The sequence below is a fragment of the Pygocentrus nattereri genome, chromosome 4 (assembly GCF_015220715.1).
Source record: "Pygocentrus nattereri isolate fPygNat1 chromosome 4, fPygNat1.pri, whole genome shotgun sequence".
Lineage (NCBI taxonomy): Eukaryota > Metazoa > Chordata > Actinopteri > Characiformes > Serrasalmidae > Pygocentrus > Pygocentrus nattereri.
In genome coordinates this window covers 33,800,754-33,825,616 of record NC_051214.1, presented here as the reverse complement: position 1 = coordinate 33,825,616, position 24,863 = coordinate 33,800,754, and the positions used below count along the sequence as shown (strand labels likewise).

The 24,863-nt window shown below is 40.3% G+C and overlaps 1 protein-coding gene across 1 annotated transcript in view; it reads left to right on the top strand.

The window, feature by feature from the left end:
• LOC108411895 (kelch-like protein 29) overlaps positions 1-24,863 on the top strand; it is a 260,527-nt gene that overhangs the window by 226,202 nt on the left and 9,462 nt on the right. Inside the window, exons 10-11 of the mRNA XM_017683689.2 lie at positions 9,004-9,186; positions 9,473-9,653. Coding sequence (XP_017539178.1) covers positions 9,004-9,186; positions 9,473-9,653 — 364 coding nt within the window. The remainder of the gene's footprint in view (positions 1-9,003; positions 9,187-9,472; positions 9,654-24,863) is intronic.

Sequence of the window (24,863 nt, the reverse complement as noted above, 5' to 3'; positions counted from 1 at the left end):
CAGTGTCCACTTTGGTAAGCCACTGTTCCTGTATCTTAGCTCGCCCACTCTAAGAGCAACAGCTCACTGGCCGATGAACCAAGGTCATTGTTTGGAGGGGGCACACTGCTAAAGTGGGCATACAGCATTGTTTGCGTTGAATTACTAAACATGACCTTTTATTACCCGAAGCACAACCCATTTCCGTAGCCACCGTTATCTCTGCAATGTTCATGGTAAGGACTGGAGGGTGGTATTTTTGCAATATGTCACTGTGTCTAATTGATTTCGATGTGTAATAACTTGTGGGGTTGAGGGGGACATCAATGGTTCCTGATTCTCACCTGCAGCACCAAGTCCACCCTGTTTAATTAGTCTCTCTCTGTGATAAAGGATTGAATCCCAATAGTCGCCCTTAGCCACTGTGGCTACAGTGTGCATAGGGAATAGGCCAGTGCCTTAGCCATTAGCCAGCCCATGAACTCATGTGTACATGAGAGGTTATGAGGTGCATTTCACACATAACTGTCAGTTTCTCTTCTAACTGTAGTCCAATCCATATGCAATTGTATTCCTTCTTCTCTGGATGTTATATTACTACTGGCAGTTCATGCATTCTGCTTTATAATTGAATTTTCTTTTCATATGTTTTTGTTAGATTAGTTCACTTTGGAGGAACCTGACAGAACTAATCGTGATGATTTTCTCAGCGTAACCTGCCTGCCGATTGCTTTCCATCAACATGCAGGTCATATGAATAGTATATAATACAGATATATGTTGAGAAGTTAGTGTTATGCTCCAACTTTCAAATAATGCAGTGGCATGTCCATGTGGTTTCTTCATTTCAGCTATATTTGGTTTAAATGCTAGCATAGTGAACTTAGAGTGCCCTGCAGAAGTAGAAGCACCCTAACCATCTGAAAAAATTATTTAGTGGGGAATTTAATTTAATTTGCAGTCAAAACTGTCATTAAATATGTTAATCATTTCTGAAGAGATAAGATAGATCATAAGATGGATGCACTTGGGATTCCTCAGACCATGAGAAACAGAAAATGTAACCAATTTGGACTGAACCTGGGAGCTGTGGAAAAATTTCTGCATAATATATGCAGATTTCTTTGAAAAACTGAAAGCAAGTCTTCTGAAATTGACAGAAGCTGTAATAAAAGTAAAATGTGGATTCACTAAATAGTAAAAACATTGTTATATTTAGTTGTCAATGCATCTTTCCAATTTTCTGCTTGTTTTTTTTTCTGGCACTGGAAAAAAATGCACTTAATAGTCATTTTGGTAGTAAAGAAAAAAGGGTGGTTTCTGACTTTGGTGCATTAAGCATTAAGTGTGTTATTGCACAAAACTTTTCCTTTATTAACAAAGACTCCCTCTTTTTGCTCTCTTACTACCTATGTTTTCTGTCCTCTCCCTTGGTGACATTTCATTTTCCTTCAATAGGGGTAAAACTACATTTGATTGCTGTCTGGCTCCCCATCTGCTGGGTTGTGTTGGGCTCGCTGTGGCCTGTGCTTGACCTGCAGGTGTGTGTGAGTGGACGCTCCCCTGGCACTGACCGCAGCGTGCTGGCCCTGCAGCAGCCCTGTGCCCAGCAGGAGCTCTGAGCTCTTCTTCATGGCACATTAGCCCACTGCAGGCTGTCAGGGACAGGGCAGGGAGGGAGGCAGATGGGGTAAAGCATTAAATCACACAAAGATGACGGAGAACTCTGTTATCTTCTCTGACAAAGCCCAGTGTTGAGGTGACTTGTATACTGAGTTGTGCAATGAAAAACTTTGATAACGTAAATGCACAGAGGTGGGCAGTAACTAGCTCAGTTTACTCAGCACAGTGCTGGTTGTCTATCATTTCCACCGATGACTTCCCTCTGTAAAATTTCAATGGATTCAAAGTATATTTGTAAAGAAAATAACTTGCATTTTACATATTAGCCATCTACATTTAGTTATGAACATTTAGTTTAATTTAAGCTTCTGTGCTGTTTTGCTGCTGCCCACACCTCTAATTTCAGAGTATTAGCCTTTTATTTTAGACCAAATGCATCCTAAAAAAGGAGAAACAGCACCTTGTAAACATAATATCCTGTTTGCTGCATTCAGTAGGAAGTTCTACTACAGGTTAGGAGTATTTTGACCTGAAATTTTATCACTTTGCTAGGCTGGTTTATTTCTGTCTGGATCATTATTTCATTGAAGTAACAATCAGGGCTCAGTTTAAATGCAAGGGCCAAAACTGGCGTTGCCCCTGTCCATTGGGTTCTATATGTCCTTATATGGCATATAGACCTAATAACCCCAAATGATAGCCAAGCAACTATTTCAAACTTTGCATAACTGGTCAAATCTGACAAGAATTGTGTATATAATTTGTGTTGTTTGACTCAAATAACAGACAAAACCTGTATTTTTAATGTTGTTCTGGTTACTACACATACACGTATCTCCACTTCTTCCTGCTTATCCTTGCTTAGCTTATCTTGCTGATTTGTTGGACCTTTATAGCAAAATCACTTCACTCAGCTGAGGCAGGCTTAATGCAAACCCCTAGTACCACTTAGAGGTCAGTTTGTGGAAGACAATTTTCTAAAATAGCTCCGGAACATACACAGTACTCCCTTAAAACAAATGATACTTGCACAGATTGTTCCAGCCAATATTTTTATTGCAAACTGATATGATCGAAAGTAAATTTTTAAGTCAAAATTCATTATATGTCAGAATATGCTAAAAAATTGAAAACTGAAAACACTGCTTGCATAAATATTTAACCTCTTTATACTAGTTGGAGTAACTTACTACCAGCTTTGCTCACTATTTGTGTGAGATTTTAGCTAATTATTTCTGGCAGTTTGCTCCAGGTTGTTCAGGTAGGATGACACTTGAGTTGTATTTTACAAACAGTGCCACATATTCTCAGTTAGAGTTAGATGTGAACTTTGACTTGGGCATTGAAGAACATTCGTCTTTCTGTTGTACAATTGCTCCTGTGTTGCATTGGCTTTAAGGGATCGTTTTGCTGAAATGTGAAGTCCCTCTCAAGCTTTTTTTAGCAGAGTGAAGCAAGCTGTCTTGCAGTATCTTCCTACTGAAGTCTTTAGCTACTTCAGAGTGATTTTCTAGCCTCTCTGTGGCTTCTCTCCCAAGAATGCTGTGAATGCTGAGTCTTGAGGGAGTCTTGTCTAGGCAGTGCCTGGTGATATGATGCAGCTTGTTTACTTACAATTGATCCAGCAGTTTTCACTAGGACATCTGAACACTAATGTTTTATAACTTTTTTCTGTTTTGTGAATGCATATGCCTTTATCTCTTAATGTATCACTTTATTTTCTAGGTTGCTATTTTGAATTTGGCTTTCCTTCAGACTCACAGTCTGATCAGTGGTACATGAATTAAGGGGGTCTTTTTTGGTGATTCACATGCAGAGGCCAATTGTAATCCAGTTATGACCTTTTCATCTTTGTAAACTTAAAGTTTCTACAGCACAGGGTGTTGAATACATCTGTAAACAGCATTCTACAATTATCAAATAGTTAGTTTATTAATTCTGAGGGACAGTCTTTTGAAATAAAATATTGCACAGCACCATATATCAAAGTATCACTGAAGTAGATTAATATGATGACTTTTAAGGAGCTTGAGCCACTGTCTGATTAGACAGGCTGTTTTAGAGCAAAGAGAGGTGCAGGGAGGTCTTATTGTGTTGTGTTACTAATAAAGTGCTTGGTGACTGTTTATTGTGCATATTTTAATTTTTTTGGGAAGACTTTATGTAATGTTGAGTGTTATGAAGTGTCCCTTTCCCATTTGAAGGTGTGACGCTACCAGCTTTTGCAAATGAAAAGCTAGTGCAAATCATACTCATTTTCCATTGTTGATGTTATGGATGAAAACCATTCATTTCCTATTAGCCAACCAGTTGCTCTCACATGTAAATCTACACCACTCAAGTGGTTTATTCTGATGAGCAGATGCAAAGCTAATTTATCTATACTAATTTATCTCCAGCTGGGACATTTCAGTACCTGTTTACTCCAGCAGGCTATGGGTACTGACTGGTGTTCCCTGGTGAGCAGGCCAAGGACAGTTTGTAGGGACAATGAGTGCCTCAAACAACAGGAAGGTGAGGTCAGACTGAGTGCTCAGATGACCAGATCAGAGCAAGGTGAAGGCTGTTTTGGGGGGAACAGTGGTGCCTTCTCAGAAAAGGGTCATGAGAGGAGGCAGAGGAAGTAAAGCTGCCTGCCAAGAGATGGGGAGTGAGGGAGAAAGAGTGATTTACCGTTCTTCTGTGCTCCAGATGCTATCATTACTGCTCTTTAACTCAGAGGGGGGTGAGCGCTACCTGGCTTTGTCCTGTCTTCTTGCTGGGAAGGCTTTATTTACCGGTGGCAGGTGCTGATCCAGTGCCACGGATAGGCTCATTAAGAGGAAGTGGGGTGGAAGAGGATGCTGTTATTGTAGGATGGCGCAGGGACGAGGGAGAACGCAGCAAGTGAGGAGATGCTCACCTGTCAAAGGTGCTCTTTCCCGCAGCTGTGCAACTCTATAGGAGCTTCCTGTGGAGGAACCCAGAGAGAGAGAAAGGAGACTGTGCAGCGTTTAGTTTACCATTTTGCCTCCTCCTCAGCTTTGCCCTGTGATTGACAGGTGGTCCTGCACGGCTTCCTTGGAGGAGACCCTGGCGGATCTCCCATCGGCTTCTCTCTCTTTCTACTCCCTGCTCTTTTTTCCTGTCTGCATGGCCTTCAGGGGTTCAGGCTCAGCCTGTAGGAACACTGGGGTGCACTGTTGCGGGCTTGATCTAGACAGGAGCAGCACATCTCAAGGGGGAAAATTTTGAGAAAAGGCCATTTGTAATTCCACATCACCACACGTCACTACTCCAGTGCTGCGTCTAGAGAATAATTTAATAATCAAATATTGGTGTTGGAACTATTGGCCCATGGCTGTAACCTATTTAGCTGTCATTGCCTTCAAAAGCCTAGGTGGCACTAAAATTTCATGCCACAAAACTCTTACAACTGCTGTGCTAAAACTCTGATGTTTGGTGTTTTGCTTTTAAGTACCCAGTGTGCATTTCTGATGTGTGTGAATAGTAAAGTTGGTAAAACTGAACAATGCATAAAGCATTAGCTAGTTTAATTATGATTCACTTGTTCAATAAACAAGTAATGAAATTAATGAATAAATGAATGAATGAAGGAATGAATGAATGTATCATTGACAGTCTTAAGACATTCCCAGAAGTCCATGCAAGGATTTATGTGTCAGCAGTGAGAGGAAAAATTAGGAAAATGTCTGGCAAATCAAGAGGGAAACTTTCTGCAGCTCCAAATGACTGCTTAATTAGAATAATTAATACTTCTCACAACGGAGTTGTCTCATAACCTTGTCAGCGTGGAACACCAGCATTAGCACATTATTTTGGCCCAAAAAGGTTATTAGAGGCAATTGCTGTTTGAACATTTCTTCGAAATCCCCTAAAGGTACAGGAAATCACTGTATTTGCACTTAATAGGAAAAGTGGAAATGAAAAGCATCAGCTGACAATAGCTGGCCGAGAGTACTGCTGTTGTTTTTGAGTCAGCTGCCTCGTACATTCTCTCCCCAGTGAGTTCTCTGTGTTCTTTACTCAGTAAATCTGTGCTGTGCTTGTGTAGTTATTTAAAGCACTGAAAAGTTTATGATAATTAGAGACTCTGTTCCACAATCACATAGAATCACACCTTTTGTTCTGCTCACTCCTTATCCATGTATTACATAACATGCTTGTAGTTGTAACATTTTGTTAAATATGGATTAAGTGACACAGTCATATTCCAGATCTAGTTAGATGTTTTTGTAAATGTATATGTCCCGAATGCAAATCATTTGATTTGTTGAATTCATTGATTGAATGGGGACAGTTTCAAACTCTTAAATCTCTTTTTTGTTTGTACACATTCACTGAAAACTTTCCTTGGTCTTCAGATGTGAAATATGTTGCTGGAAAACTTTTAGCAAGGCCGAACATATTTGTGAGTTTACTAAAGGACTTTCAGTGACTCCTTGTCGACAGCTGACCAGTTTCCACCTGCATCAGTAATACAGGCCACTTACCCAAAGCCTTCCTGTAGGAGCTATAATTCAAAGTACAGTCTTGCTTATCTCATTAAATGTAAACTTCAAAAGGAAGATAATGCAGTACAAATGTTATTGCCATGTCAGTAGCTTAGAGAAAATGAACTATTTATAACAATATAGTGTCTAGCCCATGTTCTTAAACAGAGAAAGATCTATTCTGTTGACAGGCAGTACAGATTTTGCCATATTTCTCCACTTTCTGCACCAGAGCAGTCAACTCCTCCCATTTCCCATCCAATCTCACATCCAGGTAATGACAAAAACTCCCTGTGGTGTTCTCTCTTTTTATTTTTTCAAAATCTCTTCTATTTTTTCACTCTAGTTGTGTTTTTTACCTACTCTGGAGAGATTTAGTGAAAGAGAAGGAGAGAAAAAGATGACAGTGTTTATAAGAGCAATGCTGGAAGAGAGAGAAGCTCATGGATCAGCTGAGCTGCTGTTGTCAGGGGAGCGCGGGGGAAGTATTGATTCTAAAAGATGAGCCAGCGGTTACAGGCAGTGCAGGAATGTCAGCACCTCGCTTTCTCTTTTTCTCTGTGTCTCTCTTTCTCTGTCTCTGTCTGTCTCTCTCTGTCTTTCTTTCCACCTGCTGTGTTGGGGGCCTTGGGGTTGGACCTGTACAGATGCTCATATAAGGCAGGAAATCATCTTCACTGTTGCCATTCTTCAAGGATTAGCCCTTTCACTCGAGTCACATAACTTGGTTAAAGACGTCATGTGTATTTCTTAGGCACATACATTTGGTGTCAGTAATGAACTTCATCAAGGATTTAGCTTTTTTTATTTTACCTTCTGGATCTAATTTTCAGGGACAGTTTTGTCCTTTTTGTGGCAAACTTGTCTTACCTTGTATTGCTCAGTAAGTATTCTGCACTGATGTTGCAACAGAATTCAGAAAGTTTGGTCTTCCCACCAAAAAAGTTCCATGTTTCACTTACATCATTCACCTCAGTGTATATCAGTGTTCGGATGTCCCCGTGAGCACTGTTGGATCAATTGTGAGTAAACAGAAGCTGCATCATATCACCAGGCACTGCCTAGAAAAGACTCCCTCAAGACTCAGCATTGGAGCAAGAAGAGATCTCGTGAGAGAAGCCACAGAGAGCTGAACAGTCCAATAACTTTTATAAAAGATCACATGGACTAACCTATCAGCCAGAGGCAACTACAGCGTCTAAGTTGTCACAACTTGTTTCTTTGCTGAAGTCAGTGTCAGAGTTGGATTGTTGGTGATGTGTTATACTTTTTCATTTAGCTCAGTTTGCTTTATGTTGCACTAGATAAAGTGCATTAATTATACATCAGGGTGTTTGTTGATTTGTCTGGAATTTGGTGAAAATACAAGTTCTCACTTACTTTCACTAATGCCTGGACCCACCATCTGGACAGCCCTTCTTAGTAGTGAATTTAACTACTTTAAGATGGCCTCATTGTAGATACAGGGGTTCAGCTGTACAACAGCAGCACATGAGCCTAAAATCACCATGCATTACATTTCATTTGTATGAAAATGAATGCATCATGCATCACCTAGAGGGGTATAAAGCCCTTCAGTGCAGTGTACCTTTGGGATGAGTTGGAGTGGCATTTGTGATCCAAACCTCCTATTAATACCCTTGATTTCAGAAGAAATGTTTGTTGAGCAGGTGTCTAAAAACTTTAGGACATAAATTACTATGCAAAAGTTAAAGTTAAAGTTCACTTTATTTTTCAGCAACTGAAAAACATGTATAACATTTATACACCTTTAGCTTTTTTGTTTGATTTGCAACATTTCTGCATATTTTTTTGTCTTTTATGTAAATAATTGCTTCTTGACAGGCAAATTATGTGAATAATACAGCACTGATGTGCCTTCAGAAGAAGAGGAAGCCATGGTCATATAATGCGCTCTTTGGTGTGCACCATTGTAATAATGTGTTATCACCAGCAATGAACTAAAACAAAGCTCACTTGGAAATGCACCAAGACCCTGAATCAGTATGGTTCAGTTGAGGAGTGACCACCCATGCATGGGTTTAGTGCTCACACATGTCAAAATGAACTGAACTAAAGAATATTATTAGTGTTTTATTGGTCGCACCAAACAAGGTAGCTTTTAAAGTGCCCTAAAACCCATGTGTCATCTTTGTATAGCCTTGAGAGAATGTACAATGTTTCTTTTTAAAAATAGGACTCCTATAGGGGCTTTTTCACCACCACATTTTACATTTAAGGGACATTTTTTAAACATACAGGGGGCATTTTAGCCCTTAGAGCTCATTAATTTTTCTGATGCCGCTTGCTGTGTGTTATTTCATAATCATCCATTTCTTCAGCAAGTGCTGTTAACATATACTAAAAATATAGTTAGCCTGACCTTTCCAGGACAGTAGAAGGCAGAGTCATGGATGAGCTCACATGTTGAAGTAATGCATTTTATGTGAGCGGGTTCAGTCCAACCTGTCCATGGTTCTGAATCACTGGAGGGCATGCAGCTGAACAGATGGTTATGAGTTTAGTTAAGCTCTGATAATTCAGTTACACTCTTCGCTACACATGCTGGCCTGCTCATATAGGTTACAACTGAAAAACAGTTTTTTATGTAATGCAGTCATATTTGCCCTGTTTACTGCAACTGGAAGTTAACTTGGTACTCTGTACTGGGTGTGAATGCACAAGGTAATTTAATGTCACCTGCTGTATTGATATTCTTACCGGATTGTGGCTCCATCCAAGGCAGTTTGGTTAATCAGTGAAGCTAATGAAGCAGAGCATTCCATCAGTACACCATTATCTACTAATGCTGCGTATACGTCTCAGTGCTATGTTTAATCTCTTCAGTATTGCACCCTAAGGAAGTGCTGAAGCACTCCAACGTGTTCATATCTGCTCTACCTTGCAGGAGTAGCAGAGGTGATAGTGCTGGTTGGAGGACGGCAAGCCATTGGCATGAACCAGCGCTCCCTCACTGCAGTCACCTGCTTCAACCCCCAGAACAGCAAGTGGTATCCCCTCGCTAGCCTACCCTTCTATGATCGAGAGTTTTTCAGCGTCATCTCAGCTGGAGATAATATTTATCTTTCAGGTACTTCCTTTTACCTGTGCATAATTTAGCATGTTCTTATCCAGAGACTCAAACAGAAGTGCTGCAGTGGTTGACTCAACCAAGCATCAGTTTGTCAGCTGACACTCATGTGACAGAAGCAGTTTGTTGGGGTTTTTTATTGTTCTAAAGACAATACCATTTGCATCCTTTCCAATTTGAAATAGACACAAAAAAATAAAAAATCTGTACAAATAAACACTAGTTAAAGCACTGCAGATCTTCAGCAAAGTAATGAGGTGTGACTGTAACTGCACCCTCTCCTCAGGTGGTACGGAGTCAGGGGTGACAGTAGCAGATGTGTGGTGCTACATGTCTCTGCTGGACAACTGGAACCTGGTGTCTCGCATGACCGTCCCCCGCTGCAGACACAACAGCCTGGTGTACGATGGGAAGCTCTACACTATTGGAGGACAGGGTGTCGCTGGAAACCTGGATCACGTTGAAAGGTAATTTCTTCTTTTGCTAGTTTGGAAAGAAATACTAGCCTTTATTTACCTTGTAATTTAGTGATTTAATCCTCAAAGTTGTTTTTGTCAATTTTTTTTTACATTTAAAAACATACAAATATTGACCTGTAATTCTTAGTTGTGGCAAACCTAAAATGTTAATAACACATTAGTAATTAGTAATTTGCCCTAATAACTAGGGCACATTAGTAATGTGCCCTAGTAATTATATGCTTACAAAATTACAGTGTTACATGATGAATTAGATTCACATTTTACTTATTTGACTTTACTGTCATACACACCAAGTTTTCATGCCATTTATTATATCTTAATTATTGTTTCTTCAAATTCAAATATAATAAAACATCTCCTCTTCTACTTACAAACACAAGTGCTGCATCAACTGAAAATGTAGAATACAAAATTTTGACTGAATTTCTCCACTTATTTTAATGAGCTTTGAGTCATAAATAATTAAACCCCATGTAAGAAGAGGTGCATGTGCCATGGGGCCCTAGGAGGGTTAATATTTTAAAAGTGACAGGTATTTTCGGCCGACTATATCAAATGCTTGAAGTGAAGAATATAAATATCCCGCTGATAATTCAAGAATATTTACCAGCAGGGACGTATTTTAAAGGCCTGAGATGGAATGAGTTCTATCTCCATAAAGCCATACAAACAGCAGCCCTGCTTTGAATATTTTTCATGCTCCTCTTGCTCACAGCACCTCTTGCTGGTGCCTGGAAGTTACTGACGTGACAGTGTGTGAAAAAGGCCGAGTGCTCTGGTTGCAGCCAGCCCACGAGGGCGAGATTAAACGGGGCAATCAAAAAAACATTACGGCTCTTATTAAAGGAGGCTGCTGCGCCTCATTATGGGAGTGAATGGAGCTCAGGAGTCCCTCTCAGCACATAAGTCCCTCAAAATGAAAACCCATAATTCGATATTTTTCCTTAATGCTTCCACGCTGTGGCATTATGATGGAACACTTTCCTCCTCCCAACAACCGTATAATAGTAACACCTAACTCGTGACTTAGAGACTCACCAACACTTCGCATTTCCACTCAAAGAGAAACATTAATGTGTTGGGAAGTGTCATGTGGAATATATCACAGAGGTTTATGAGAGGGAGCTTGTGGAGGAGGGTGTGGGCGTGGGCTTACAGGAGGCTGTGAGAGAGCTTGCCGAACAAATGTCCCTGGATTCAATCGAGGCTGGGCCGGACCTGTCTGTGATGTGCTGGTAAATGGATCTAATAACTTTACCGCTCACCATAACATTCACATTATTTATGCTTCTCTGGGTTCAGCCAACAGTCGGTATCCTGCGACTCCGACTAGATGAGCGGCAAAGGGATCAGCATGCATTATTCGTGTTGCCATACAGTATGCTATTTTAGCTGTAGGCAGCCTAGTTCCAGCCCATGTGAATATTGCTTCTGGGTTTACACTGTGTAGATGATATACATTGTACACAGGAAAAGGTCTCTATTTTCACAGTAAGCCTTTCTCTCACAAGTCAGTGCAGCTCCTGGCTCAGCAACAGTGATTCCTGTGTACTACTGCTTTATTTCTATCATTATTATCCTATTTACTGCAACCCACGTCCAGCACAATGTGCCTAAGCAGAAAAAAGATTATTTCTGCTGTTTAATTTAGTCTTCTCCTTTAATAACATGAAATCACATAAATAGCATATAAACAAACAATAGATTTTTCCCTGTAATACTGTTGTGAGATTAACTACAACACTGCTGGCTTAATGTGTGTGAAATGTTATGTCTCTGTGTTGAGCTGCTAATGAGCAAGGAGGGGTCAAAAAAGAGGGGTTAAAACAGTTCACACCCTTCAGAAAGATGGCCGTGCCATAAAATGGACAGCACAACTACAACTTTTTTGTATTAACAAAAATACCATTTAAACACAATAGCAACACTTTTTTAAATATTGACTTGCTGGCTCACCTACAAAAATGAAATCTAGTTCACTTATGATTTTGAAAATCATTCACACTTCTGTTGGAATATTTGCCATCAACATTATTAAAGAAAAAAGGCATAGTTTAACTATACAAAACACATGATAATTCTTTTTATGACTACAGTGAAAAAGGGTTAAAGAATCACATTTTTACATGGGAATATACAATATTTATTGCTGTTTATTGTGTCTCTAATGTAACGATGTAACAACCTTTTTCAGATCAGTACGCACTTATTATTATTATTTTTTAATTGTTATTGTTGTAAATGTAGTTAGTGACAAACAAAATAAAAATCTTGAAATGTTTGGCTTATTTAGATCATATCAGAATAAGCACAACAGCAGCACTGAGAAATCACATCATCAATGGAGAAGAACAGATTAAAAAAGCAGAAATAGCTGCTTTCTAGCATCAACTTCAAGGGGTTTATGAGGGGAACATTGTCAAAATCTCTGAACATATTGCAATTTTGGTAGGTTGATAGGTTTATCTAAGCATAATGTACCTTCCAGTACTCCTCTGTGTGAAAGAGGTGGTGGGTCAAATTAAACCTCTCTGGACTGCAGTTTGCACTGCTGTTGCGCCAGACGCCGGAACTCTCCCATTGGCTATTTGGTATGCCGATGGAGTTGGATGGAGTGCTGGGCCATGGCATGTCGAGCACTCCGCTCTCCTGTGGCTGGCTGATTTGCCTGTAGTCTGAGGGTGATTGACACTGCTGCTGAGGGAGAATTTGTTTACGAGCCTGTGCTTATGGCCCTCGAGTCCAGCTCTCCTCGCCTCCCTCAGCCCCTGACTCGCCTAATTTGTGGCCCGCCATCCATCGTTCTCTGGCTTTTTTCATGCTCCTAACCATGAAATCTCCCACATTCGGAATTATGTCTTCAATCAGGCCTCTCCCAAGGCTGCTGCATGCTGCCTTTCTGTCTGCCCAGCGGGAGACTCAAAGCAGCGCTCAAATGGAGAAGCCTGGAGCTCCAGGCCTGCCTGCAGTCTCTGGATTATTGGGAGAAGGGCTTGGAGAATTTGTTCAGGGCATGGTTTCTGCTGTGAGCCAAGGAGCGTACACATTTAGATTTGGCACATTTGCTTATGAACGCAATAGATAAGTAGCTGATTGTTTTGCCATAATGGAAATTTTATTTTGTGTAAATGAAACACAGACACTATGATGCATACAGCCATCTCATTAAGTATGAATCATGAAGTATGATCATCACATTATTACTACCCATATCAGTTTTCAAAAGAAAATTTTATTACAAAAAAAGAATTATGCTCTTGTAATGACACAAAGTATTCTTTCAGCGGTGCTGCTGAAGAACAGGTCTTGGTTTCCAGCAGAACCATGTTTGAGACTTGTAATTTTAAGGGTTCATCCTAGAATGTTTAAACGGTTCTTTACACTAACACATTTCATTTACTTGAAAAAACCATTCATTGAATGGTTTCTTGGAGAAGGAAATCAGATTCTTCTATTCTTCTGTTGTAGGGTTCTTCGAATCCAGACCTAGTTTGAGTCCTGGATTTTGCTCTCTCTGATAAACTTCCAGTGATTACAAAATCCAGGATGGAAACAAGATTCAAGGTCCTTACTTGAAAAACTCGTTTGGCATCGTGCAAAGAACTCTTGTTGGCACCTTTATTTTAAAAAAAATGTAGTAGAAAGAAAAATGTGTTGAAAGTGTCAGCAAAATGTCAGTCGGCAATGGTCAAGCAGTGCTTTCAACTGTCATTTCAATGCTTTTTGACTATTTTGGCAAATTCTTGCCCTTCCCATTCTAAAACAATGAGAGTGGTGTAGGCTAGTCTTGTGTTCACAGTACTCTTCTGTGCTCTGTGTTCTTCTGGTTCTTTCTTTTTTTTTTACATACAGCTGGATTTGGCCCCAGGGAACAGCTTTTTATTTATTTTCTGGATTATGTCTGTGGCTAAACCTTCATTTCACTGACCGGCTTTTTCATGTGCTGTTATTTTTTGTTTGGTTTGTTTTTTTGTTCCTCTAAAATGTCATGTGGTTGCTTTTAGTTGCGTATGAAAAAAACCTTTTTTATCTTATTTAAAATATGCTGACTTTATCAGAAACACCCGTCCCCTTCAAACCCGCCTGCAGCAGTCGGGCTCAAGGACCTGAAAGCAAAGAGGAAGAAAAAATAGAAGCACCTGCAATACTTAAGCAAAAATCTTTAAAGAATATTCAGTGGGGGACGAGGTAGGGGGTGGGGGAGACAACCCAGCAGGTTGGAAATATAATTGTCTAACAGAGTGTCCTTTCCTCGATGACATACTGAGCATGGCTCTATTGAATTTGCATGTAAAATATACGGCAAAGCTAAAGTCCATTAGACAGAAGCGTAGTGTGACTAATTAGCAGAAGGCCCAGGAACACAGGGCTTCAAAGCCAGTGCTGGCGCTGTTCTGGGTTCAAACCCTGTGTGCAGGAGGAGGAACCCCACAATGGTCCATTCAGTGAGATAGAATCTGTCCTGCCATAAGTTCAGCTTCCCTTCAAATAAATGTTTTGACACTAATCCTAACCCCATTGTCCTATAACCTGAAGAAGCTGTCAGGCCTGTCAGTGCCCCCAACTGACACAGACACACACACACGCTTACTTGCCAAAGGATTAGCGGCGCCTTCTTTTGCTCGGATGCTATAAAGACACAATAAACTTTTGACATCATTCTGTAGCATCACTTTGGATGGGTTGCTAAAGAAAACCCTTTTCCTGCAGAAGTTCAGAATATATATGTATTGTAGGGTGTAGGGGGGTGGTGGGTTAGTATTGTGGCACTCCTGCGGGCACCACAACGGTCATGTAGCAGTTCCCTTGCACCCTGCCATGTTAATCCAGCACTCAGTGGGATTAGTGAATCTTCAGAACTTTGTTGCCTGCTGTGCCCCTCTTCTCTCTCTTCCCCAGCTCCCCCTGTCCTGCTGGTTAAGCCCCCGTCTTCTGCCCCGTCGCCCCATTCTCTCCATGTCTTTTCCAGCGGGGAGAATTGGTATGATGAAGATCCGAACCCTCTTCGAAAGCCCTTGCTAATTACCAGCCTTTCCTCTCGCTCCCTCCCAGCCCGGCTGCATGTGCCGTGGGCGGTGTTCTCAGCGCCCAGCAGGGTGGCTGGCTGCTTCCCACTCAGTCGACCAAGCTCGGAGAGGAGGCCAGGCAAAGACTCCGCCCACCATCTCCAAGAGGGGTATATTTAGCCCCGGTGGGTAGCTAACAAGAACTATCTGCAGTCTTTTTGATCAGTCACATCTCCCCAGCACAGTGTTTCACAGTCCTAGTCCTGGAGCAGTGGCATCATGCCTGTTGACTTTGTCATCCTGTTGTTTTGCTAAAAAGTACATAAATGCACCAATAAATAACTTTAGAACTTGTGTTTCAACAAAGTGGAAAGTGCAACAGGAGAGCAAGGATATCTGTCTACTCAAAAAAGAGATTTTAAGAGACTGGTAGAGTGACTTGGATAAGACTCTACCCCTCACCCCCCTGACTGTCTCGAATATAACTCTATTATTTACTCTACACATTGCACACAACCCTGTCTCACACTCTGCTGCCTTCCTCTATTCACAGTGTCAAAGATACTTTCACTGTTCCATAGCACAGCCTGTGGTCTCATGAAATGAATTTTCTTCATACCATAACTGTAATTCTTTCCACAACTTGTTGTTTACACAAGTTTCCACTTTATTAATGCACACAAAAGCTACTTGGGCAATAATAGCTCTCCCTATTTGGTCTGCTAAGCTTAGTTGAGTTTAAAAAACAAGCCACATGACGTTCATATGACAAAAAAATAACTAAAAAGCACACGTTATCTGCATCAATTTGATCAACCTAGACATAAACAGCTGAAGCCAACTGAACCCCATTACAACCAGCCTGTTCAAAAAACAATCTGTGTAATGTTTAACAAAAAAGTATGAGATGTCAAAAAATAAGATAATGCCAAGCAAAAACTTGCCAGTGCCCCCCTCTGGGCTGTTATACTCATGCACACTGGCATTTGTTCTATTTAAATATGAATTTTGTTTGCTTAACATTACATTTTTTAACACAACTTCCCTCAGATGGATTTAAAATTAGCACCTTAATTGCTTTAGCAGGCTATGTTTGCCTGATTTTGATTGGAGGAAATGTGACCAATCATTTTAAAGCACTCCATTCATTTTATGTAGCAATGGCCACTTGATTGCTCAAAGGCATTTTCTCCAGTCAGACTTTACTGTTTTTCTTTGTTGCTGATCGGCTTAAAACAATGTACTGAATCTGATGGAGAGTTTGGACTCCACAGGGGTACAGCAGAGACCATGGCGACTGCTTCTCAGTGTTGTGAATATGATTTATAAACTAGTGTTAATTTTTCTGACCAATCAGTTTCGCAGACATATTTAAAACAAAACATCATATTTATGGAAAAAAAGGTATATATTTCAATATGATTATGTCTTGTGTTTTGCTCATGGTAGTAGAGAGTATGTTTATTGAGGAGTTTCCATAATAGTGCAGTTTCATGGTAGCTAGCTTGCTATGATAATAATGTGTTTCCTATGTTATTACTTTAGGTAACCTAGATCGCTAGTCAGTTTTTTACTCTGAAAATGATGCTGGCTTTTTTGAAAATTTAGTTTGCATGACACCCCTGTCTCAAAGTATCACTGCCTTACCAAATGTATTGTTTTCTCTGACATACCAAGTCTGATATACTTACTTACATTACGTACGTATTTACATTAATGAATTAACTGCAAAATCAATTAATTAACTAATGAGGTAAAGTAGGTGTCATAGCAGTAAAAACATACAGAGCAGGGCTATTACTTAACCAAGACTGAGAAACACTGATGCAGCAGTTCTAGCTAGATAGCCATGATGAGGCCAGACTGGAGGAAGTGGTAGCTCCGCTGACAGTGTTGCTCACTTTGTTGGCCCTTCCAGCAAGCAGGCACTTTGGCTCTTGACAGGGATAGATCTTAGCTGTGCCCAAGGAGGGTATTATAAGTTGGAAGAAGTAATGGATGTAGCGGGAGGCTGTGCACCATCAGCCAGATAAATGACTAGCTGGTGCATCGGGAGAATTCTGAGTTTCACAGACAGGCAGCTCATTTCTTTCGTTCTCTCTCTTTCGTCCACTGTTTCTGCCACACCCCCAAGTCCTGCCATGAGGTTTTTGCTGCCAAAGATAGTGCTTATAATGAAGAAAGAGAAGCAGTGGGACAGGGAGCGAGAAGATAGGGTGGGGGAAAAGGACACAAAAAGATATATCAGGAATATCTAAGGAGCCGTAATCACCTCTTCCCTGTGATAGATGGCTAGACAGCAGGAGCATGGCCTTTGAGAAAGGAGTGCAGAGAGAAAGAGGGACTCAGCAGGAGGAGGGAGTCACAAGGAGGCTGCAAGATCACTGACCTACATGTCTTAAAAGCCCACCATGGGTGGCAGTGAAAGATAACTGTGACGCTCCTGCACGTTAATAACAGTTGCGCAGTAGTCCACGGCAGCGTTGGAAATGGCGCTTCATTCGGCTCCTAATGAAAAGGGAAGCGCCCGACGGGTAATGAAGTCTCAGCTCCACTTCCTCTGGGCTGTGGCTGCTTTTGGACTGAGGTGCAGTAATTGGCGTATGACCTACTCGACCGTCCAGTTGTAATGTCACTGTTTGTGTGTGTGACGCACAAATCCAATTAAGGCTGAGTACTGAGCTGCGTGTAGTTCTCCTGATGGAGACTGAAGGTGCCCTCTGCATTGATGGGAGTAGGAGATGGGAGTGTGGAATGTGCATGTTTATACGACTCTGGAGTGGCATACTATATTACAAATGAGTTTATCTACAGGGATTATTGTGCAAATCTGGGAAGACTGATTTTACAGCCCCTGTCAGAAGTGGATTAGGTGAAGGTGGCTGAAAGGTGAAAGCTGTAATTGTTTGGCTGCTGTTCTGCCAGACTTGGTGTCTTTGTTTATTTATTTATTTATTTAATCGTTCATTCATTGTCATGAGTCACCCTCAAAAACAGTGGTTTTTCTTTTGTTACGCTTTTTTTATGCTTACTACGTGGCCCTGACCATTGGAACATGTTGAAACATGCATGTACACATGCATAGACCAACACAGACAATGACTGTGTCTGTGTGTGTGTGTGTGTGTGTGCATATGTGTGTATGTGTGTGTGTGTCTGTTGAAGCAAATTGTTTCCTGTGGTATCAGTGGCAAACTGTGACTATTAGAACTGAGGGATTCTAGTGGTAAGGCAACTCACATGAACGATTTCTGGCTGTTCTTTTTTAAACATATGAACATATTTTACCTTGTAGCAATTGTATAATGACTCTCTCAGATATGAGCCCTGGCATAGAGCTGCTGCTGTGTTCCTTTTGTAACAGCTAACTGAAACTGAAACTGGTTAGGCTACAGCTCATATTCACAGTCAGTGATGTATCTGGGACTTGCAGAAAGCAAGGAGTATTGGTTTTTTCTCACAACATTAATCCCACCCATTAAAAAGTCAAAATGTGATTGGCTGGTTCCACTGTCGGTTCCAAACTATGTTGATAGTTAATCTGATGCCTTAGGCCTTCAGGCTAGCTCCTGAAGACCTTACTAGTGGGAGAGCTACCTTGATTGTAGCTGTGTAGATACCATGACAAAAAAAGCATTCCTGATTACACAATTTTCTGTTGGATGAAAATTTAACCATTTTGTTTACAGTCAAAACTTCAAAATAAAATAAGAGTAATAGTACAATACTTGCAGAGTTTAAGTGCAACAAGCATGGTGATTATATTATATTATATAAAATGAACAAAAATAACTGACATCACATTAAGTTATAAGGTTTAGAAAGTGCCACTAAGTGGCAGGTTGTGTGGGGTGCTGTACACCCATGCTGGGCTTCAACTTGCTTCCCACTTTCAATTGTGGACTCTAAATGATACATGTTTGTTAGACGGAAGAGTCATTTTACTGGCTTGCATCAGAAACACTGAACACATCTGTTGTTCACTGCATTGTAATGCCAGGTTCGTTCTGGCTTCAACATTTTGACACTGGATTCTACTGAGTCATGTCATCATAAACCAAAAGTAATGAGAGCATTAACCTATGTGGGTTGGATATTGCCTCTGAGATTTCCACAGTCTTTTCATATAATTAGCACTCATTATTCTCATAGAAATTCTTATGAATCTACTGAACGTATGTTATTAACGAGCAAACGTCTGATTCCTTGGATACCAAGGTGAGGCTCTGAAGAATTGCTTTATTAGACAGTGATGAAGCTATTAGTGTGGCAGAAAGAAGCACGTCATAATTAAAATCTGTCAGTGTCATCCCGACGCTGTGGGTTTAAGCCTCCTAACTGCGCCTTCATTCAAACTCACTGGAGGTGATCAAACAGCACACTTAATCATAGTTTAAGGCGGGTAGAGCCTACCATAGATATATTCCAGTAGAGCAGATTTTTAATTGCAAAATAATGGGCAACTTTGTCACCAAGAAACATTGCCACGCTTTGTGTGGATGCAGTAGGACTCATTAGCTGTGTAGAACATATTTTGCTCATCCAAAAACTTGTTGTAGACTAATTCCAATTCTGTCATCTCATTGAGCCATCTCTAATAGCTTCAGCTTTTAGTTAATGTGTAGAATTTTGGACAATATACTTTGAATCGAGCAGCATTTTGTATTTCTCCAGATGTACAGGGTATATATGATCCTGCTCATTGTCTCATTCATGACGTTTTTAGGATAATTATTTCTGTTTCCCTATTTAGAGATATCAATACAGATTGTATCTCTTTTAATGGAAATAATTATTTCTCTTTCATCTCTACTGAGAGCACTAAGGTAGGCTACAGAGAAGTGTTGCTTTTTTTAGGACTAATCTGATGGTGTTGCCTGCCTGCCTTAGTGCTTCGCATCCTGGGAGGTTGCAGTTTTGCTGTACCTGTTGACGGGTTCATAGGTTAATTGTGCAGGGAACTGCAGGGTGACAGCTCGGGTCTGGCCATCATCTCTCAGAGGCACACAAATAGCCTGAGTGCCGTCCAGCTGGACAGAGCCATCAAGGCAGTACTGTACTGTTGTCCTCTGCAGCCCTGCTTGTCACTTGTGGGGAGCAGTTATCTTGTGCTTGAAACACACTGAATGATTATATCTAAACTCAGTATATATCCTGCTGTGCCAGCATGTGCCAGGCTAACCTAATCTTACACTAGAGAGTCTTTGACCAGCTCGCAGTGTTGACGGAGTGGACTTGGCAGCCACAGCCAGAGATTTATGCAGTGGAAGCCCTGCCAGATGCTGGCTGCCTTCGTCACACACACACACACACACACACACACACACACACACACACACACACACACACACACACACACACACACACACTCTCACACACACACACACCATCAACATATTGATTCCAGGCATGGCTGTGCATGAAAACAGCACACGTTAGCTTGTCGAGCTGTTGGCATGGTGAGTGGAGCGTCCGCAGTGACCTTCTCCACTCTCAATAGGCTGTTGTGTGGTTGTACCTGAGAGCTAGGTGAGATAAGCCAGCGTGCAAGCGGCCGGGGAAGTAACGATAATGTCGGAGAGGAACTCTAATGTTACATGCAATCCCTCAGATTTAAATGACTTGCTGCTGCATTTTCCTGCAGAGCAAGCACGATCAGATTTTCCATTTCTGCTTAATCACTGTACCTGGCCTATCACTGAAACAGCTGCTATGTGGTGTAGTGTGGAAGCAGGATGTCAGTACTGCAGGAACCTCTCCCAGGGGACCAGAACTGGTGAAAGCATGTCAGACCCAGCAAGCAAACATGAATTTTCTGGGATTTCGCTTTGCATAAACATACACATAACATTCCAAATTTCACACAAGCCTCTGGTGAGTTGATCCTTGTGCACATGGCAACAAATCCCATGACGGACAAGGTGCAACTTAAATGAACATTTGCTGTAAGTGTTCATTTCAACATGACAATAGAAGAACCACCTTTGTTCCTTGGGTATTTCTTTATATTTCTTTAAAAAGTACAGAAAACCCATTCACTCAGAGCACACTGCTCATTGTTTGTATTATAAGTGTCAACTAGTTGTTTAACCTTCTGTAAGTACAAGACAAAGTGTCTAAAATAGTGTCCATGTTAACTGACCACATACTACAGATGCAGCATATGGAGATTTGATACAGAATAGAAATAGTCTTGGATATGTTTACCTGCATAACTGTTTATTGGATGAACTAGGACACTGTTGTGAAATGTGTTGAGCTAGTGAACAATGAAGAGGGGAAGAGGTGGGCTGAGAACCCCGTACTGCAAAATCAATTCATACTTCTCAACAAAGACAGCTGTGCTGAGTTAAAATGAACAGTACAACTGCAGCTTTCATTATATCAAAAAAATCTGTAGAAAACAGTGAAAACTAGCATTTAAACACAATAAAAACACTTGTTGACTTGCTTGCTCACTTACGAAGATGTAAACCAGTTTTCCTCTGGTTTTGTAAGTGATACACAATTCCACCAAAATGTGTTCCATCAGCATTGTTGAAGAAAAAATATTGCATAGGTCAATGGAGGGACATCTAAAACAAACAGAAATTACGCTCAGCAACTACTGTGAAATCTCATTAAAGATTTTTTTTTTTAACTAAAAGTGGTTCTTCTGGGATAGGGGGTCTTCTGCCATAGAACCATTATCATAGAACCCCATCATGAAATCTCAAATAACAAAACTTTTTCAGATTAAAAAAAATGTGACCAGAAGAACACAGTAATGGAATATTAATAATAAAAACAATACACCAATTTATTATTTATATTTAAAAGTAACTAAATTTTAGGCCAAAAGATATGACCATATAGTACTGTGAAAAGGGTCCAAGGAAGAGGAAACCTGAGAAAACTTTATATTTACATATATGTATGTGCTTGTGTGTGTGTGTGTGTGTGTGTGTGTGTGTGTGTGTGTCAGTATGTCTGTTTAACCATTTCCAAATCTCCCCTTTCTTATTACTTCTAGTTATCAATGTCTGGTTTGGCTAAACAAGACTTCTTTACATTAGATTAAGTGTGCAATGTCTGGGGTCATCAGCAGAAATCCAGAATTGTACTTTGTTCTTCAATCCAGCTCACAAAATATTTTGTGTTACGTTTTTGCTGTTTATGTTTATTTCTATTTATAGAAATGTAAAAAAAAAAAGACTGAAAAAAATTAAACATTTTAGGTGCCTAAGACTTTATTTTTAACAGTATTGTAACCAATTTTAGTCAATTCTAATTTTCAAAAAATGATTTTGACGTCAGATCAATGCATCTCGATGCAGTGATACATTTTCATATCTTTAGGTATTTGTAATATTCCACTCTTTCCCCTCCTCCAGTTGAGCTCATCTATTTTCAGTGCTTCGTGGGTTATCAAAGCAGCCAATCACGCGCTTCCCTTCAGCTCCCCGAGCGTGATTAAACTGTGCCTGGATGGGGAGGGAGGAGAGTGGAGGGGAGAAGAGGGGATGGGGGTGAATCTGGGTCACAGTACAGTAGCTCTCGTAATTACAGCACACCGCTGATGATACCATCACACAACATACAGGGCAACCATCATGCACTGCAACTCTCATCCTGTAGGATAGCATCAGCTCACAGAAGCTGCATTGATATCATCATGTGATTCATCCTTCACACCCTTTTCCTCTTCTCTCTGCTCTCCTGTTTGCTCTCTGTCGCCCACTCTTTTTCATTTGCGCACACAGTAAGTTAACCTGGGCCCGTTCACAGTGCATCATTTGGCTGACTGCATTTGGCTGAGTACCACAGTGTATATTATTAAGTGCTGTGGATGGTACACAGCAGCCAAGAAATTAGTGAAAGCTTTTAAGGCCATGCACTCCACTGTCAAAATGCTGATGGCAAACTGGATTATTGCCCTTGAATAAATCCAAGACAAATAGTGGTTAAATCAGCCCCTATTCAGCATCACTCTTCATTATTCTTTAATATTACCAAATAGCTACATTTTGTTGTGATTTGCTCATAAACACAGAAATGTTTTTTCCCCTAATGCTCCTGTACCTCCTGACATCTCTTTCTTAGTTTTTGCTTCATGTTTGTCTCCCATTTGTTCGCACCTGCTCATTTCCATTAATGACAATATGCCTAACTGGCAAAACCCACTCAAGAATTTTTGTACGAATAAGTTTGTGCTGTGTAATTGATTACATTTGCCTCATTATTGTGTTCCACACTCTCTTCCAGTTTCTTCATTAGTTTTTATTTAATCCATTGCCTGCTCAGCTAAAGCTTGTTGGCATTCTCCATTAAGACACAGCAGGATTTAAGCCTTTTTCTTAAACTTGAGGTTTATTTTGACATTCCTTTCAGCAGCTGTTAGGGGGAACATTATTCTGGTTTGCTGGTTGAGCCATTCACACTTCCCTCCTCAGGAGAACGAGCTTAGTCGTACACTGCTGCTCAGGAACGCTCCAGACATTAGCTGGCTGTCAGCCGGTACAAGTGATGACAGGGAGACTGTAGCTGAGAATGAATCAATGAATCAGTTAATTATTTCATTTGTTGGAAGGAGGTTGTCTTCAGCAGCTGAAGTTAGTGTAGATACAGACATGTAAAATCATTTAAAAGTTTGGAATCACAGTTTGGTATAGATATTTTTAATAATATTAAACCAGTTGAAGATACACAATTATATATACAATTATTTTAATATGCTAATTTTGTGCACTTTCACAGGAAGCTGTTGAAAACAGGCAATTGCTGATGTGCCATGAATAATAAATGGACCCGGAGGTGTTTCTAAAATACCTGATGAAGCTGATTAAAAGTACATTTTACTGTGTAGTTCAGGGGTCGGCAACATGCGGCTCCAGAGCCACTTGCAGCTCTTTTACTGCCCTGTTTTGGCTCCACAGTAGAATTTGATTTTTAAGTAACAATAAAAAATACTCCTTTGCAGTAAAATAAGGCTCTGCAGATCATTTTAACAATAAATTGCCTTAAATGCTGAAGTTAACGTAGCCTATATCTGCTAATTCACTCTTTATCCCTGAAGGTTGGTGTGCAGGCTGCTGGTCACATAGCAACACAGAAGACTTGTTAGTAACCTACGAAAAGGCAAAGAGAAAGATTAAAAACAAACATCAATAATTTGGAGACGAATGGAATTATTTGCAGTTATAAGCAGCTGGTTTCCTGATAAGTTTAATCTATGGTGAGAAACTGTCAAACACTAAAAAGTTGCAAAGCTGAAGTCAGCTTCTCATTCCACTAAATGGTGCCTGAGGTGTCAGAATGTAACTGCTGCACCATTTAAATTGGAACATGAAAATTCAAACAAGAAGCTGGTGAATGAGCAGTTGACAGTCTCATGAGAAATTTACAATAGATTATTCCACTTTTCTGAAATGTTTCCTGTCGGAGTTAAAGCAAAAAAAAGTAAGTCTACATTTTGTTTAGATTTTTTTGAGACATATTTATAACAACGATAATAAAATGGACATAAATGTTGTGGCTCCCAAGGTGGTTTGATTTTTGTTAAACAGACAAAATGGCTCTTCGTAATGTTTGTGTTGCCGACCTCAGGCCTAGTTTATAATTTTCAAACTGTATCTGCTATTATTAATAATACAACCCCAATTCCAGTGAAGTTGGGACGTTGTGTAAAACATAAATAAAAACAGAATACGATAATTTGCAAATCCTTTTCAACATATTCAATTGAATACACTACAAAGACAAGATATTTAATGTTCAAATGGATAAACTTTATTGTTTTTGCAAATATTCACTTATTTTGAATTTGATGCCTGCAGCACGTTCCAAAGAAGTTGGGACAGGGGCAACAAAAGACTGGGAAAGTTGAGGAATGCTCAAAAAAAACATGTGTTTGGAACATTCCACAGGTGAACAGATTAATTGGAAACAGGTGAGTATCATGATTGGGTATGAAGTGAGCATCCCTGAAAGGCTCAGTCGTTCAAAAGCAAAGGATGGGGCGAGGTTCACCACTTTGTGAACAACTGCGTGAGCAAATAGTCCAACAGTTTAAGAACAACATTTCTCAACGTGCAATTGCAAGGAATTTAGGGATTTCATCATCTACAGTCCATAATATCATCAAAAGATCCAGAGAATCTGGAGAAATCTCTGCAAGTAAGTGGCAAGGCAGAAAACCAACATTGAATGC